The following is a 19,673-nucleotide window of genomic DNA, read 5'->3' as shown; positions in this document are numbered from 1 at the left end:
GTCTCACATCACATGTTTCATCATCGTCACCTCCATCACTGCCATTTCCCTGTACTGTACTGCCATAAATAAATAGCTAAAGACTATCTATCCATCTGGTCCACTGGTCTCATACTCTGATACAGTAGGTATCCTGATGTCTGAATATTGTTACCCAGTAAACAGATTAGCCATCTATAACAACCGCACTATAACATTTAGTTATCCACTTAATCCGTATTGCGGGGAAAGCTTTTGCTGACAATAGCAGATCGACAAGCTCGCGACGCGTCGTGTCGTGAGCTTGTCGATCGGCTATTTTCAGCGAAAGCTACACCCCACAAAAAAAAAAGAATATGAAATCCGCCGAAGTGGGAGGGAGCGGCACTCCAAAATAAGGGTTTTTGGGAACCATTTTCTTTATTTCTGATGCGTTTGGCATTATGCCTTCACTCATCAGAGCCTGAAACAACAATACATCAGATTACTATGGCATGCAATAACTTGATCTGAGATGTTATTACTTAAAATAATATTTTACTCCTTAAAATAAAACAGACAGACAGACAGACAGACAGACAGCATTCTAACCCATTGTGATCAGCCTTTCTAAAGATTAATAATACTATTGCAGATTTATGGCCTGGCACCAGTATACCCTGTGCTTGTTTTGTTAGTCATTCTGTATTTCTCTACTAGTGACCATCTGCTTATGCACTGTTACACATCCAATGAATCCCACTTGTCTTGGAAAGAGGAGGGGGGGACGGGTGGGGGGACAGCAGCCAGCGCACTGAGCAAACACTGGGCCAGCCTGCGGTTGAGGACGCGCCAGTGACAGTCAACAAACCCACAGCCTGCATACATGAAACACACGAGCTGAGGCCAATGCGTCACTGTGGGCCCAAAATAGCGGTGCGACGCGCTCTGAGCTTGCAGATCGGCTATTTTTTTAAGCGCGAGCCCACCGTCGTACGACGGGAGTGTTGGGCACATCGATGCTTTCCAGTGCTGGAAAAGGTACTCACATGTTTTACTTACTGTAAGTAAAAGTATCAATACTGCAATGTAGAAATACAAAGTAAAAGTCTGGAATCAAAAACGTACTTGAGGAAAAGTACAAAAGTATTGGTATCAAAATGTACTTAAAGTACCAAAAGTAGAAAGTACTCATACTCATTATGCGGAATGTCCCATTTTACAGGTTTTCAAATGTACAATATTTGCCTCTGAGATGTAGTGGAGTAGAAGTAAGTACTGAAAATTGGAAATACAGTACTTGAGTAAATGTACTTAGTTACTTTACACCACTGTGTGGCTCTGTGGTGAGCCATCAACGACGTGGAGCTTTTAAGCTAATTAGGAATTGATCAACTCGGCCACTTGTTGTAAGGAGGTTGCTGTGTTTTCCTGCCAGTGGTGCACAAAGCCTTTTTTACAACCCTCGTAATGGTGCTAATGAAAGAAGTGATGATCACTCACAGGATACACATGCACAGCTCCGGGCTTTTCATGGTCGAATAGGCCTAATCATTGGGTGGTACAGCCTGATATAGGAACGAATCATTGGTTATTCGATGTGTCCTGCACATAGACTGTAAAATAATATGGAGTAAGTGAGCCGTGACGTCACCTATTGGTTTCTCCAGACCCGTTTTGAAGCCACTATTTCAGCGAATTCAAATCCGCCATCTTGGAATTTCCGGTTACGTAAAGCAACCAGAAACGGATGCTATAGGCTCTATGCACAGCAGACATACCGGTAAAGAAATTGGGCCTCTTCTTACTTCCTTCACAGGTGTTACCAATGATACTAATGAAGGCTCTGTTCCATTCTGGTCAAACAGAGTCAGGGTGCTGATATTGTGCATGTTGGCTCACTGGAAACACTCTGCTACACCAGTGGGTCTTAAAGTGTGGTCCAGGGACCCTCATGGTTCCTTGAGGGAGTTTCAAATGGCCCCTTAGGGGTGTGTAACTCTGAGAGTGTACAAATGGAACCAAATGGACCCGTAAGGGTCCATTTGGTTCCATTTGTACGTTCTCAGAGTTATGGGAGTCCTTGAAATTAAAAGGTTTGAGAACCACTGTGCTACACTAAATGGAACGGAGCCGTCATTAGTATCATTGGTAACACCTGTGAAGGAAGTAAGGAAGAGGCTATTGGCTGGAAGGGCAACAAGGGTGCGTGGTTCTTCACTCAGTAGAAGCCTTAGAAGCATAATACTTAATTTTTTAATTAATGGGACCATGATTTAGAAAAACGCATATCATGGTAATTGAAATAAGTCTTTAAACTAGCGATTGATACCATTGGGTATTTATGAAAATGTTTCCTACAACTAATAAAACCATTCACTTGAATGGAGTGTTAATTCTTCTGCAACCGGCAGGAGTGGAAATACAGTAGCGACACCTTCTAGGCCATTAATGAGAAGTGCAGTGTTTTAATGACTTCCTCACTGGCTTCATTTTCAAAACCGGATCCTTGCCGCCTGCTGGTCCTGACATTTGCGAGGGCAGCTTAAACACAAATGCAATCTCTTCAATGAGTTTTTCATAACAACACACCCATCATTAGCCATGCCGCCAATACTGATGCATGCATTTTGTAAAGTCGATTACAATTAAAGCTCGTCTTTCAGAAGAAGTTCAATAAGGCCCACAACAATTAAGCAGGCTGGCTTTGACCCTCACAGATAATCCAATAATGGGTCACTCGCGGTCACCTCCCGAATTGCCAATAACAGCATCATTACAGAGATTGTTATAGGCTCTATACACAGCAGCCATATTGGAAAGAAATTGGGCACCTTCCTTACTTCCTTAACAGGTGTTACCAATGATACGAATGAAGGCTAGCTGTTCCATTTAGTGGAGCACAGTGGTTCTCAAACTTTCAAATTTCAAGGACCCCATAACTCAGAGTGTACAAATGTACTACACACATGTGTACACTCTCAGAGTTACACACCCGTAAGGGTCCATTTGGAACACCCTCAATGAACCACGAGGGTCCCTGGACCACACTTTGAGACCCACTGGCGTAGCAGAGTGTTTCCAGTGAGCCAACATGACCCTGACTCTGTTTAACCAGAATGGAACAGAGCCTTCATTAGTACCATTGGCAACACCTGTGAAGGAATTAAGGAAGAGGCCCAATTTCTTTCCAATATTGGCTGTGCATAGAGCCTATTGTAGAGATTGGGCACACGTTGCAGTGATCCCTCGATCCAGAAGGAGGTTTTCAACGTACGGCACCTGGGCAGTGGTGGGAAAAGTACTCAAATGTTTTACTAGAGTAAAAGTATCAATACTGCAAAGTACTACAACTTACAAGTAAAAGTCCGGAATTCAAAATATACTTGAGTAAAAGTATTGGTATCAAAATGTAAATGATATCAGACCCTTATTCCTCACCAAGGAATCAGCCCATCTGCTATATCATCACCAGATATGTGGGTCTTCAACCTCTCTATATCATCACCTGTCGGCCTCCCCTCTTCTGTGCTCCCTTCATGGCTGCCTGCATCCAATTCTATATATAACCATACAGGAGATGTTTACGAGCCCAGAGTCTGATAGAGAACTTCCCCTGTATGGCTGTAATTGTAAAAATCAACAGACATCTAAAAAAAAAAAAACATTTCTGCAGCTCAGTTGTAAATATACTGTATGATATGTGGTTGTGTTGTTGCGGGGCGTTGAGCATTTTTAAGGAAGAACAAAAACTAATCTGCAAAGGTTCTGCTTGAGGCTTGAACAAACACACACACACACACACACACACACACACACACACGCATGCACGCACATAAACACACACACCCCTTCCCACGTACTTAGATCATCTAACACGGGACATCTGTCCCCGTTTCTCTACAAGACCCTGGCCAACGCTCTAAGCATCCTATAGTCTAGACTCTTCTCCCTCCTGGCTCCGCAGCTGTGGAATAAATTCCCCTGAACTGAACTGTTAACTGCAGACTCACTCAAACTTTTTTTCCACCAGAGCCAAAAAAAAAAGCTCACGTCTCCAGACTCCACCTCACCCCCCTGCCTTATCGCTGTTCCTTGTATCACTTCTTGTTGCCTGCTTTTTGATACAGAGTAGAAGCAAAAATAGCAGATCTACAAGCTCATAGCGCGGCACTCGGTGCCGTGCTATGAGCTTGTAGATCTGCTATTTTTGAGAAATCGTGAAAATTTGCGCACATTTTTGAATAAATGTATTTTTAACTGTCAATTGTCTCAAAAAATGTCTCCTTTTTTTTTAAAGACTATTGTTGCTATATCAGTGGGGTTCAAACTTTTCCTTGTCAAAGACCCCCAAAAAGCAAAGATTTAAGTCGAAAATGTTGTTTCAAAAATATATATATGTATTCAAAGATTTGCAGAAATGTTCAAGATTTTTTTTAAATAGCAGATCTACAAGCTTGTGCGGCTATGAGCTTGTAGATCTGCTATTTTTGAATAGCCAAAGCATAAAATAATGGGTTATAGCTCAAATCTAAAATGACACAGATGCGTTTCCGGATTGCATGGGTTAAGAATGTCATTTAGATAGCATGTTGCTTAGACCGATGCTAGGTTGGCTGGATGTTAACCTGGTATCCTATAGTTACTTCATAGCACTTAGTGTAATTGCCGTCATTGCACTCCACTTACTTAGCCATTTACCTTGCTGTTGGGTTCCTGCCATTCTCTCTGACCCACAGTAAACTTTGTAAGTGGCTCTGGATAAGAGCGTTCCGTTAAATGCTTCAATTCGAAATGGCAAAGCTATAGCTTGGGTCTTATCGTTGCTGTCGGGCAGAAACCTCCATGTATCTCCATGTTTTTTTCGTAAATTAATGCCCTACTTCATCATACAAGAGTCTCACACAAAAGCAGTGACAATAGCCGATCTACAAGTTCAGCTCGATAGGCTATTTTCACTACTTTAAAGTATTAATACAAAAAAGGGACAGTTTTTACAAGGTTTCCGCAGACAGCAGCGATGTGTTTTGAGGGTAACAATGGCCTTTGCCACTGTGACTAATCCATGAGTCATTTTCGATGACAGTTATCAATGAATTTGGTGAATCACATGAACCCTACACCGCCCCTATTGTGGGCTTGTCGTAGTAGGCGAGCATTCACCGAAAACACCAGAAAGACAAGCTCACGACGCGTTGCGTTGCGACACGTTGTGAGCTTGTACTGTAGATCTGGTGTTTTGAGATTTGCAGAAGAGGGGGAAAAAATTGAGGGGGAAAAGCACAGAGTCCTGGGAGGCCTCGGCCAACTAAGTAGGGTTTATGTGGTTTACAACTCAACAAAACCCCAACTTTCTCCAACTCTTTGATAGACTGTGGACTCTGGGTATGATAATAATGGAGACCGCAGAATATGAGAAGCACTCAGTGCAGTCGTCTCCTCCTCTGTACGGGAGGCTATACAGCATTATCTTAAACTACAACACAATAAACATTGATTTTACATCCCCATGAAAAAGTCATTTCCACTGACAGACTCGAGGCCCACTCGTCTCAGTCTGTTCTCCAAGTACTGACAGCGCTCACACGGCAAAGCCATCACTCGGCACAAACCACCAATACTTTCATTTCTATTTCCCATGCCAGGGGTTCCCGAATGTTTCTATGCCAATAAGCGCCACCTAAATAGTAATCTCGCGAGCCAGACTGTTGCCTCCCACGATTTTCAAACGCTTCCGCCATACAGTCTGGAGCAACGAAAGCTTTGAAAATGATCGGAGGATAAAGCCGATGTGATGCCTCCTCCTCGTTTCTGTTTCGTCTATACAGCAGTGGTGTAAAGTAACTAAGTACATTTACTCAAGTACTGTACTTAAGTAAAATGTTGACGTATTTTTACTTTACTTGAGTATTTCCAGTTTTCAGTACTTTTAATTCTACTCCACTACATCTCAGAGACAAATATAGTACTTTTACTCCACTACAATTATTTTACAACTTTAGTTACTTGTTACTTTTCAGATATAAATTATATATCTTTAGCCCTATCCTATAATACATTGCACAAACCAAAACCCATAATTTCCCCGTGTCACTGTGTCAGAATAAACACAAAAACAACATATCAATGTCACTAACAACACAAGCCACAACGCGCACAATTACTTCACGCAGTCCGTAGGCCACTTCTCACTGCTCAGCACACATCTGCCCCCTCGAAGCATAATTAATTGCGGCCAACACAAACTCACAACATTACGGTCGGCCATGTTGTTCCTTAGCGTCATCGCTGACCACCGCCCAGCGAGACCCAAACACCGCGAGGCGGACAACATTTTGTGTACACCACTTTTGTTACCTTTTATTTCCTCCGAGGTGGAAAGACTGGTGACGCGAGGTTAGTTCCCTTTAGCTGTCAGCACGCTGTGTGTGTGTGTGTGTGTGTGTGTGTGTGTGTGTGTGTGTGTGTGTGTGTGTGTGTGTGTGTGTGTGTGTGGACTACTGCACGCTTTTGTGGGTCTTTGCGAAATCCCGAAGTGGAGTTTATTGGTCATTGGAACGGTGATGCACGTCACCCCTTTGTCAAGTGGGTATTTTCAAACCCTGGAATGGATTTAGGGGAGCATCAGAGTGTTTGTGTTGGAGCGCCTCAGTGCGGCTGCAGAGTTCATGTGCAACCTCTTGCATGCAACGTTTCGCGGGGGTCCAAAAGAGTCCGCGATGTTTGGCGGGGGTCCCGACACTCCCAGGGGACCCGGGGGTCCCCCATATTGAATATCAGTGTTGCCACATTTGCGCCAGAAACAAGCAAACACCTTCATGAAAAAAAAAAACAGCCGAAGGGGTCCGCCATGTTCCACAGGGGTCCGCGGGGGTCCCAACACTCCCAGGGGGTCCGGGGACCCCAGGAAAAAAAGCAAAAAAAAACCTTTTCTTTTGGAAATTCTTATCGCACGATTTTGGTACCCCGTGCGCGGCAGGCGGCCGGACGTCTAGTTTTATACATAGGCTATTTGAAAATAGCAGATCTACAAGCTCACAACGCGTTGCGATGCGACGCGTTGTGAGCTTGTAGCTCTGTTATCTTCAAACATGTTAGTACTTTTACTTTTGGTTCGTTAAGTATATTTTGATGCCAAGACTTTTGTACTTTTACTCAAGTAACATTTTGAACACAGGCCTTTTACTTGCCTTTCTACATTGCAGTATTGATACTTTTACTTAAGTAAAAACACGCAAATACTTTTTCCACCACTGCTTTACAGTCGCGCAAATGTGTCCTAATATAAATCTAAATAATCGAAGCATGTGCTTATGTCACGATCTACCCTGTTCTGGCCGCCCTGCCCCTGTCTTTGCCCTGTTGTGACTCTGCTCCTGCTCACCCCCTCACACGTGTGGCCCTGATTGAGAGACTGGTTCCACCTGGGCTTCCCAGCTGTAGACTGTTGTCTAATTGGACTGTGAAGGGTATTTAACTAGTGTTCTGTTATGAGTTAGGTTGCTTGTTTGTTGTCGATCCTACGGGAGTTTGTTGTAGTTACAGTTCTTTAAGTTACAGTTTGATGCCTCTGTGAAGGTGCACTTATGTTTCCTGTGTATTTACATTACATTACAGTCATTTAGCAGACGCTTTTATCCAAAGCGACTTACAATAAGTGCATTCAACATAGGTAGGGAACGAAACTACTAATCACCAGAGGTCTTAAGTGCATTTCCTGTAAAAACAAGCAACCAAAAGTATACCTAGCGCTAAGGTGTGTGTGTGTGTGTGTGTGTGTGTGTGTGTGTGTGTGTGTGTGTGTGTGTGTGTACACACACACACACACATATATACACACATATATACACACACACACATATATACACACACACGCACGCACGCACGCACGCACGCACGCACGCACACACACACACACACACACACACACACACACACACACACACACACACACACACACACACACACACACACACACACACACACACACACACACACACACACACACACACACACACACACACACACACTCACACTGGCGGAGGGTGATCACTGGCACAAGTGTGAGAGAGAGGTCTTTTTATTTCTATCAAGTATTTCCAAAGTTTAGTCTTAAATTAAGTTCATCCTGCACATACTTCTATTCAACCTCTGAACTCTGATTGGGGAGGGAGTCTGGGAGATTAGGTGGGGATATTGCTCTGAGCCTAATGATTATTACATCCTGATGTGAAAGAAAAAAAAGGTTTCTCTGTATATGGACAATCAAAATCAGTTGGATATATACATGTTTTATGTGGTGTGAAAAATTAAAAGATGGCACTTCATGTCAAAAAGGTTGCCGACGCCGGTACTACAGTGTCACACAGAAGTAGCAACAATAGCTGATCTACAGCTTGTAGATCGGCTATTCTCCTAAAAAGTAACAAGATTTCCACCCCAACAGCAGCGATATATACAGTACTGTATACAAAACGTCTTTTTTTCCCCCCCTATTTCTTTTCTCCCTCCTTTCCAATTTGCCCCCCATGGCGCGGCTCCCTCTTTGAAAAGCTGTGTCCTGCAGTATGTAAGGATGATGGCCGCCAGGCAAACCAGGCGCTGTGTTCCCTGTGAAATGCTATTAGCCGTGTGTGTGTTCGGGGGGAAGCGGGGGACAGCGTTCACTTTGATCCCTCCGGTCCGGTCCAGATGAGAGCGATCAAAGGAGCTCATGTCTCCCTGATGAAAGAGCGCTGAATATATATCTGGATGTGGATATACAGATATATATCTGCACATTCAGCCCAGGGAGTGGAAAAGATGAGATTTTAACTAGAGCTATTAAAAGACCAATATTAGCTCTGGTCCAATTGCATTATAGAGCATTGTTTCTCAAGCTTTTTTCATTTCAAGAATCCCCAGGTTGATTAGGCCAGGGATTCTCAACCTGTGGGGGATTTTGGGGGGTGCACCCAGATGACAGTGAAGAGACAATGTAAGGAATTTTAAGACCCTTTCAATAATAATAAAAAAGACCATTACTGCATCAACAGGTAGACGAATCCTGGCTTAGTTTCAAAACCAAATTCATTCAAATTTTGGACAGTGTGGCTCCCATGAAAACCATCAGGGTCAAAACCCGCTCGGTACCATGGATGAATTCGGACATCCTTACTGCCATGAAAGTCAGAGACAAAAAGTGTTCTGAGCTTCATAAAAGTAGGATCAAACTAGCCAAATGTTTTAACAAAGGTCTCGAATCCCACGTAGCTAAACTTGAAAAGGAAAAAAACAAGCTAAGAAACAAGGTAAATAGCATGCTCCTGTTAGCAGAAAAAAGCTACCTCGATGACAAGATTGAGGAAAATCAAAAAAAAACACGAGAGCTTTGGAAGCTACTCAAGAACCTCCTAGGCTGCAGCAAAAAATTGAAAACCAGGCTTTCAAACTTAAGCCTCAAGGTGAATGACACTCTCAATTCATCCAAACACGAAGTGAGTAAAATCCTCAACATATTCTTCACGACCGTAGCCTCAGATTTGGTTGAAAAACTTCCTCCACACTCTGGGAGATATGGTGAGGAGCATGTTGTCTCATTTTACGAAAAACAGGGTGTTTGCAAAGATGACTTTAAACTCTCCCCTGTGAAAACAGAAGAGGTGTTTAAAAAATTGAGTGCTCTTCATCAACACAGAGCCACAGGCCTCGACAATATCCCCCCCAAATTTCTAAAAGACTCAGCCGCCTCCATTGCTCCAATCATTACCCACATATTAAACCTCTCCACCACACAGGGACAGGTCCCCAACGACTTCAAAAAAGCAAGGGTGACCCCTCTGTTCAAAAAAGGAAACCAATTAGACCCTGGCAACTACCGCCCTATTTCTATTCTAAGCTCCATCTCGAAAGTCATGGAAAAAATAGTCTATGAACAGGTCGACAAGTATCTTGCCGAGAAAAATCTAATCTACAAATTCCAATCTGGCTTCAGAACAAACCACTCCACTGACACATGCCTTCTCTATTTGAACGACTCTATCAAACAAGAGATTGAAAAGGGCAAATATTGCGGCATGGTCATGCTGGACCTCCAGAAGGCTTTTGACACCGTTAATCACCCAATTATGATCAATAAGCTCAAAGCAATAGGTTTTGATGACACGTCAGTGAACTGGATGAGATCCTACCTGGAAGGGAGGGAGCAAGTGGTGGAAGTAAACGGCACCCAGTCCCCCCCCCTCCCAGTGACTTGTGGTGTTCCCCAAGGAAGTATACTAGGACCCTTACTGTTCCTGATATATGTGAATGACATGTCGTCAGCCTGCGACTGCAACCTGTTCCTGTTCGCAGATGACTCGGCCCTGCTAGTCTCGGACAGGGACAGGCTGCAGGTTGAGAAAACTCTCAGCTCTGAACTCAACAAGATCTGCATCTGGCTCTCCGACAACAAGCTCTCATTACACCTGGGCAAAACGGAATGCATCCTCTTTGGGTCCACTCCTAACCTCAGAAAGGCAGAGAGCTTCACGATCAAAGCGGGTGATGATATCATCAAAAGAAAAAACGAAATTACCTACCTGGGCTCTATCTTGGAGGCTGACCTCTCTGGTGACAAAAATGCTGAAAAAACGATCAAAACGGTCCACAAAAAAACACGCTATTTGCGGAGTATTGATCGTAAAGTCAGTAAGAAGACTCTGAAGACTCTTGCAGTGGCCCTCATACAAGGTCATTACGATTATGCATGTACTTCATGGTATCACAACACCTCCAAGGCCTTAAAAACAAGGCTCCAAACATCCCAAAACAAACTTGTAAGGCTACTTCTTGGCCTCAACTACAAAACCCATCTAACCCCTGATCATTTTGATAGGATTGGATGGCTTAGGGTTGAGGACAGAGTACAGCAACTTGCTATGGGCCTGGTCTTCAAGATATATCACAACATTGGGATCCCCCTGTATTTGTCAAAATACTTCCAAAATGTTAATGATGTCCATGATCACAATACCAGAGGCAGCTCCACAAACCTTGTCCAACCCTTTTTTGGCTCATCAAAGGGAAGTAACTCGTTCTCATGCTATTCATCAAAAATGTGGAACGCCCTACCAAAAGGAGTAAAGGAGTGTAAAACCCTACTCTCTTTCAAAACAGCCCTAAAGATACACCTTCAGGAGGCTGCAATTGGAAAATGGCCCCTGTCTAAGTCCTAACCTAACCTACCCCCCTACCCCCCCCCCCTCTCTCCTTCTCCTTTTGTACATATTTCTCACTCTTCATACCAGTAACCTGTAAACTGATTGTATGACATTCTATAGTAGTTGTGTATATCTGTCTGTCTCTTATATGTCATCATGATTTGTGTGCATGGGGAACTCATTTGAAACAAGCTCAGTGCTTTTATCTTCTTCTTCCAGTTTAGTAGACCTTGTATTGTGAATTTGTACTTCCATGTACTGTTGTTCTCATGTCTTACTAAATAAAGTACATCAATCAATCAATCAATCAATCAACAGTAATCAACAAACTATACTAGAAAGATTGGTCAAACATTGGCCAAATTGTCAAATAATACAAGAAAGAGGCAAAAAATGTAAATCCGATTTACAATCTACAAGCTCAAAGCGCCTCGAGTTGCAAGACATTGTGAGCTTGCAGATCTACTATTTTCATAATATTTATCTGTGGAACCGAGTCAAACTAGATGTAATGCCTCAACTCCTCCTGCAACACCCTGACAAGTGCTTGTCAGGGTGGGGGGGGGGTCCCCAGTTCAAATAATATGATTATTTTGGGGGGTCGTGGCCTGAAAAGGTCAAGAACCAATGGATTAGGCCACAGACCCCCTTTAGATTAAAAAAAAAATCTCGGTCACTTCCTCAAACGTTATCGTTCCTCGCGTCGTTAATTTTCCTCCGTGTGGAAAGCATGACGCGAGGTTCAGTCTAGTCCGTGGCAAAATGCAACATTTTGACTGGCTGAAGAGGGATGTTCCTCTGTCGTCATTGGACTGAACCACGTGAGGAGGACGGAACCAGAAGCGCTGAACGATGAACAAATCATGAGAACTAATCTTTTTAGTGAACAAGAACGAAATGATTAGAACACGGACATGAACGATAAGTCCCACCACTACAAAACCTGCAGAAGCTGCTATTTCCACTAGTTTGGGTCCCGGGCAAACATCTAATTTCTCTTTTGGGTCTTCAGCAAAAAAGTTTGTGAACCACTGGGTCTCTAGGACACTCCAAAATCGGGACAAGCATCGTATCCAGAAACCTGGCATCCCCGGGCCGCTGCAGACAGCTGCAACTGGATCCTTACTACGCTCACTGTCTCACGTTCCCCTGCACGTTCCATAATGTGTCACACCGTCAGCCACACCACAGGGACACACACTATGACATCAATCTTTTCCAACGCCTGAGGACATTGTTGTCCTCCTTGGAAACAGCTGATTTGATGATAAGCAGTGGTGGAAAAAGTACTCAAAGGTTTCACTTAAGTAAAAGTATCAATACTGCAATGTAGAAGTACTCTGTTACGAGTGAAAGTCCGGAATTCAAAATTGACTTGAGTAAAAGTACACAAGTATTGGTATCAAAATGTACTTAAAGTACCAAAAGTAAAAGTACTAAAACTTTGCAAATAGCCTAGGTATAGGGCTAAAGTGGTTAATGCACTTTAGCCCTATTATAACTGTAACTTGTAACTTATATTTACTTGTTTTCTTGTTAATTGTATAATTAATGTCAAATGTTCTTTATTTTAATTGAATACTTAATTACATTTAATATCTATTAAAACTGTATTTGTGCTTATTTTTTATAAAGTTAAATGTCCTCAAATAAGAAAATATCGGTCAAAACATCGGTGGTCTAGGACACTATTTCCCACACAGTGGGTCGGGACCCATCTTTGGGTTAAGGACCAATTTGTATGGGTCGCGAGTAAATATATATTTTTTCTGTGTCCTACATTTAAAATATATAGATTTTCTTTTTTTTCAAAATATTTTAAAAGGTTTAAACAATAAAATCACAACTTTTCATGAATTTTCAACGATTCCAAAATTTTTCAAAAGTAGTTCATAAAACTAAATATAATTTCCATAAAAAAAAAACGTTTTAAAGTTTAAGAAGTAGTGAATATAGCAGATCTACATTGTGAGCTGCTATTCGCTGCTATTTTGATTAGTTTGGGTCCCGGGCAAACGTCTAATTTCTTTGGGTCTTCAGCTAAAAGGTTTGTGAACCACTGGTCTTGGGACATCGGGACAGGCATCGTACCCAGAAATGTGGCATCCCCAGTTCTCTACAGACAGCTGCAACTGGATCCTTACTACGCTCACAGTCTCACGTTCCCCTGCACGTCCCATAATGTGTCACGCCGTCAGCCACACCGTAGTACGGAGCTACGGGGACAGACGCTAAGACATCAATCTATTCCAACGCTTGAGGACATCGTCCTCCTTGAAAACAGCTGATTTGATGATAAGCCAAACCACTGACAGAAACATATAGGCGCCATATAGGACCGAAGGATGTGTGTAGTTTTATGAAAAGATCATAACATTTCAACTCGTAATGCTGCATTTCCTCACTGGATCGTGTTAGTGTATTACCTGTGCGCGCGTGTGTGTGTGTGTGTGTGTGTGTGTGTTGTTTTTTTCCACTTTCTGGAGTGAAAACATAAAAATTGACTGGCTGGTGAAATAGACCCATGGGTCAATGTAACAATGTATGCATTGTGAAAGGAAAACAAAGCAATTTTGTGTGTGTGTGTGTGTGTGTGTGTGTGTGTGTGTGTGTGTGTGTGTGCACACACGGGCACACACATGCCACACACAAAGCAATTACCTTTGCCGCGACCGAGGAGCTCGGCTTCTCCAGCAAGTCCCAGAGCTTCTGCCGCTTCTCGCTGCAGCAGGTGTTGTCGAACTGCTCGCCCTCGCTGTCCTTCAGGTTGTCCGCCTCCCGCTTCAGCTCCTCGTTCATCTGCTCCTTCTTCTGGTGGTAGCGGGCCTGGCAGCAGGACTCCAGGTAGATCTCGTCGATGCCCCAGTAGTCCAGCTCCTGGCTGAAGGACAACGCGCACATCTCCTCCATCATGTGCAGCTTGCCCGTGCGGTAGAAGTTCAGGATGGACGTGAAGGCGCCCGGGTGCCGGTCGAAGAAGTACTCGTTCTCCTCCAGGGCGTAGTCGTCGCAGACCTGTAGTGTTGATGTTGACACAGCACATTTTGGTTCGGTTTTAGTCATTTAGTCTTTTGAATCAAATTCCATTTAGTTTTTATCATATTTTAGTCATCTGAAATGTTTTGTTGTTAGTCTAGTTTTAGTCATAGTCTTTTGAATCAAATTCCATTTAGTTTTAAGTCATAATTTAGTCATATGAAATGTTTTACTGTTAGCCTAGTTTTAGTCGACTAAATATAATAAGATTATAGTCGACTAAAGCTGTATTTTGGCGGGCCTTGATGGCGTCGTAAAGGCAGATTTTAAACTTGATTGCATGCTGAAAATAGCCGATCTACAAGCTCACAACGCGTCGCAGCGCGACGCGTTGTGAGCTTGTAGATCGGCTATTTTCAGAGCGCAACACCCGAGCGCAACCAAACATAAAATGACTCTTCTCCACTCGTCCCTCACTAAGATTTTAGTCTAGTTTTATTTGTTGACGAAATTGTCAGTATGTTTAGTCTTAGTTTTAGTCATCATAGCTTAGTTTTTCTTCACATTTTATTTCGTTTTTGTCAGTGAAAAAAGGTAGTCGACGAACATTTTTCGTCAACGTTTTTAGTCGACGAAATCAACACTGCGCAGACCTCCATCAGCGACTCGTGCGTGTTGCAGTCCCGCAGCTTCCCCAGGCGCGTGCGCGGCAGGCGGTCCAGCGTGCGCCACAGGACCTCGTGCGGGAGGCCGCCGACGTTCAGCCGCACGCGGCGGAAGCACGACTTGCTGCGGAGGATGTCCAGCGGCTCGGGGGGAAGCGAGGCCGTGGAGCGGGAGACGGCCTTGTTGGTGAGGTCTGCTGAAGTGCTCTCCATGGTTTCGGGATGAAGATCGGGCGTGGCGAGGCACAAGCAGGAAGGCTATGGGCTACTGCGGTCGCTTGGGCTTGCTTTCATTGTTGTTTCTGGTGGTTTGGAAAAGACACAACAAAAAAAAGAAGGAATGGGTAGTTGTGTTATGTGAAGCACAACTCATGTTCTCCAATGGGCGGAAGTGACCATCTGTCAGGGACCGAGTTGGTCGGAAGGAGAGACAGGGAAAACTTTGTTGGTTTTAAAACATTGTTCTCTTTTTTCTTTCTTTTCTTTTTTTCGTTGTTGCAAATTAATGATTTAACAAAACAAATGTGCTCAACACAAAGGAAATTAAACTAAATAACAAAACAAACTGGGACTGAACAACACAACTAAACTGAAAACTGAACTAACCAGAATGACACAGGAGGTGGACATATATAGGGACGGGTCAGACCACTGTTAATACAAAAGGGGGAAAAGACAAAGACTACAATTGAAACACACACTCAAAACCCCTGCCCCACCCCATGGTACAGAGGGACTGTGGTGCAGTCCAATTTCTCCAATTAGCTGTAGATCTGGAGCAGATGATCCCCATTGCTTTGGCCAGCCCATCATGCCCATGTATGTTAGTCAGCACCTCCCACAGAACTGGTAACTCAAAGAAACTCAGTCAAATCAAATGCAAATAAACTCATAGAAAAACTAAACAATAAATTATGTAATTTCAACTGGTTAATAATGGACAACTGAAAATAAACACTAAATGTATAAAGCAAAAAGAAGAGTTACCATACATTATAGTCTCTATATGTGTGGCTGCTGAGTCAGCCATCAGAATAAAAATACTGCAATGTGCAAATACTTCAAGTAAAAAGGCCCACATTATTCAAAATGTTACTTAAGTAAAAGTATTGGCATCAAAATAGTACATGGTAAAAGTAAAAGTAAAAGTAGTGCACACCAGGTCCATTTCACCATTATTTTTCCCTCTTTTTTTTCCTGAAAAAAATAGCAGATCTACAAGATCACAACATGTCACATTGGGAGCTTGTAGATTGGGCTATTTCCGAATAGCCAAAGTATGAAATAAGTGGTTAATGTGTGTGTTTGTAATCTGCAAAGTAACTCTGCTAACTAAGTTGTCAGATCATTGTAGTGGATTATAAGTACAATATTTGCCTCTGACATTTAGAAGCGGGGGAGAAGCATACATTGTATACATTGTCAAAAATGTAAACACTCAAGTCAAGTGAAAGTACCTGGAAATGGCACTTAACCCACTGAGACCTGAAGCCAATTCTACATGTCTCCTAAATCTCAACATTATTCTGAAAAACCTGTTTCTATATCAGTGGTGCTCAATCTTTTTCATGTCAAAGACCCCCAAAATTATATGTATTTGGCCGCGGACCCCCATCAAAATATTTTGTTCCAGGGACCCCCCAGAAGCAAAGATTTGAGTTAAAAATGTTCGCTTTAAAAATATATATATTCAAAGACTTGCACACATTTTCACGATTTTTTAAAAATAAAAAAAATATTTTTGAATAGCCCAAAGTGTAAAAAAAATGCTTTTTAGCTCAAATCTAAAAATGACACAGTTCCAGGTCTTAATGGGTTAAGGTACAGTACTAGAGTAAATGTACTTAGTTACTGGCCCAACCACTGCCTGAGACTAGTGGGAGCTGTCCGGGGTCACGGGTGCAGCAGTATTGTGGGTGGGGGACTGCAAGTATGCGCTGTCCACTCCAGTGGTGCTGAAATCCTCAGGATTCACCACTCTGATTGTAATAGCCTTTAATTCATAGCCTTCTTACGTAGTGGGTCGCTTGCCAAAAAAGATATTAGCCTATCTTATTGCTATTTCTTTGGCAGACCTACAGTACATACAGTGGTATAAAGTAACTATAGTATTTCCAAGTTCCTGTACTTTTACTTCTACTCCATTACATCTCAGAGGCAAATATTGTACTTTTACTCAAATACAATGATTTAAACTTTAGTTACTAGTTACTTTGATTATCATTACAAAACATTAACCATTTCAGCCCTATATACAGTACCCTTCGGCCATTTGAAAATAGCAGACCTACAGTACAAGCTCAACATGTTGTGAGCTTATAGATCTGCTATTTTCAAAAGATGATTACACATTTTTATGCATTTGTAAACTTGTGACATGGGACCTTCTGCATAATGAGTACTTTCTACTTTTGGTTCTTGAAGTACATTTTGATACGAATACTTTTGTTCTTTTACTCAAGTACATTTTTAATTCCAGACTTTTACTTGTAACACAGTATTTCTACATTGCAGTATTGATTCTTTTATTTAGGTAAAACATTTGAGTACTTTTCCCACCACTGCCTACATAAATTAATGTCGAAAAGAATAGGCTATAAATCTCTAGAGTCCGTTTGCATCAATGGCGGATATAGTGGACAGACCATGTTTATTTCATTTCATTCATGGCGAGCTTAGACCAGTGGTTCCAGGGGGTCCCCAGCAAAAATGTGTTAATGTAGCAACAGAATCATTTGAACCACTTTCACCTTTTATACTTTGGCTATTCAAAAAGCTTGAAGATCTGCTATGTTTTTGAAGAAAAATTGCAAAAGTCATGCAAATCTTTGAATATGTGTCTTTTAAAGCCAACATTTGTACAGTACATTTGTAACTAATATTTTTGCTTCTGGGGGGTCCCTGGAACAAAATATTTTTAGATGGGGGTCTGCAGCTAAATACTGTACGTAGAAATGTGGGGGTCCTTGACATGAAAAGGTTTGAGAGCTACTGGCTTAGACAACAAAACAAAACAAAAAAACAACCCAACGGTTGAATTGCAGATGTTGTGACTTAAAAGGTCGTAGTTTTAAAAAATGTGCCGTTTAGTTTTAAACGGCACACAAATTATTTTTAGTCCAAAGTGAAGTAACGGTGACGGTAGACTATAGGTATAGGTACAGTATATTTCCATCAATGGGGTTGTTGTTGTTATTATTAGGCAGTGGTGGAAAAAGTATCAATACTGCCATGTAGAAATACTCTGTTACAAGTAAAAGTCCAGAATTAAAAATGTACTAGAGTAAAAGTACAAAAGCATTGGTATCAAAATGTACTTAAAGTACCAAGAGTAAAAGTACTCGTTATGCAGAAGGTCCCATTGCACACGTTTTCAAATGTATAAAATTTATACGAAATCTTTTGAAAATAGCAGATGTACAAGCTGACAATGCCTAGTGATGTGAGGCATTGTGAGCTTGTAGATCTGCTATTTTCAAATGCCTGAAATGTAATACAGGGCTGAAATGGTTACTGTATGTTTTGTAATACAAATCTACAAAGTAACTAGTATCTTAAGTTTTCAAATAATTGTAGTGGAGTAAAAAGCACAATATTTGCCTCAGAGATACAATGGAGATGGAGTAGAAGTAAAAGTACTGACAATTGGAAATACTGCAGTAAAGTAAAGAATACCTCAACATTTTACTTAAGTACAGTACTTGAGTACATGTACTTACTTGCTTTACACCACTGGCCAAAACAATTGCAGGAAGATAGGCTAATAATGTTTTTGGCAAGCGACCCACTATGGAAAAAGGCTAAAGGCTATTACAATCAGAGTGGTGAATCCTGAGCATTTCAGCACCACTGGAGTGGACAGCGCACACTTATACAGTCCCCACCCACAATACTTTTCCTCATTTTACTTAAGTACAGTAGGCTACTTGAGTATTATGTACTTTCTTACTTTACACCACTGAATGGGGTTGTTGTTGTTATGAGGATGTCCGCAATTCCTACGTTGTCAGCAGAAACCTAATGAGAAGCGTTCATTTGCAGGAGGCTTTCACTGCTGAGCCTACAGCGGATCCCTATTCTGGTGCGAACAATCGGCGAACATATAGTCGATCATGGCATACTTGTGAGCTTGTAGATCGGTATTTTTTTTTTTTTTTGCCAAATAGACTTGTAGAGCAGTGGTTCTCAAACTCTTTCAAGTCAAGGACCCCCAAACTGATATATAGGTATTTGGTCGCGGACCCCCCATCTGAAAATGTTTTGTGCCAGCCAGGGACCCCCAGAAGAGAAGAGAAGAAAAAAAAATCCAAATCATTCATACATTTCCAAAGAATGTCAATAGCCCCCCAATCCTCCAAAAAAAAAAGCAGATCTACAAGCTCACAGCCTGCCACGAAGTCACATGCTGCAAGCTTGTAGATCTGCTATTTTTGAATGGCTAACATATAAATGGTAAAAAAGAAAAAAAAAACCTAAGGACCCCTGGGGGTCCCCGGACCCCACTTTGAGAACCACTGGTGTAGAGGGAAAAAAGGGGGAGGGGGCCTGGTGGACTCCAGTCAGCTTTAAGTGAAGCCCCCACCCCTAACACCCTGTTCACTGTATAGTCCAGCCTACAATTCAACAATTTAACTCGGCTAATTCAACCATTATTGCAACAAAAAAAAAAGCAATCTCTTTCATTTCTCTATGGATTAAGAACTGTGCTTGAATCGCAGCTCAAAATGAAACAGCAGCCTATTTATACACTAATTAAATGATTAAGTAGGCTAAGTATGATCGCAGCGTTGCAAAACACAAATTGTTGAGTGTTTTCCCCCATTTCTCGTGGCTGATCAGCTCCACTCCACCGTCAGGACGCTGTTTAGATGCAGAACAGTCTATACGCCATAGC

At 42.1% G+C, this 19,673-nt stretch overlaps 1 protein-coding gene across 1 annotated transcript in view; it reads right to left on the bottom strand.

The window, feature by feature from the left end:
• The window catches only part of kcnb1 (potassium voltage-gated channel, Shab-related subfamily, member 1), a gene marked incomplete at both ends in the record, with an annotated part of 93,276 nt that extends 78,284 nt beyond the window's left edge, over window positions 1-14,992 (bottom strand). The window contains 2 exons of the mRNA XM_084061673.1: window positions 13,800-14,153; window positions 14,768-14,992. Coding sequence (XP_083917799.1) covers window positions 13,800-14,153; window positions 14,768-14,992 — 579 coding nt within the window. The remainder of the gene's footprint in view (window positions 1-13,799; window positions 14,154-14,767) is intronic.
• Between the last annotated feature and the right edge of the window lie 4,681 nt (window positions 14,993-19,673).

Source organism: Gymnoscopelus microlampas, assembly GCF_963454915.1.
Source record: "Gymnoscopelus microlampas genome assembly, chromosome: 7".
Classification (NCBI taxonomy): Eukaryota; Metazoa; Chordata; class Actinopteri; order Myctophiformes; family Myctophidae; genus Gymnoscopelus; species Gymnoscopelus microlampas.
The sequence above is the reverse complement of the archived record's forward strand: the minus strand, read 5'-3'. Positions and strand labels throughout refer to the sequence as shown.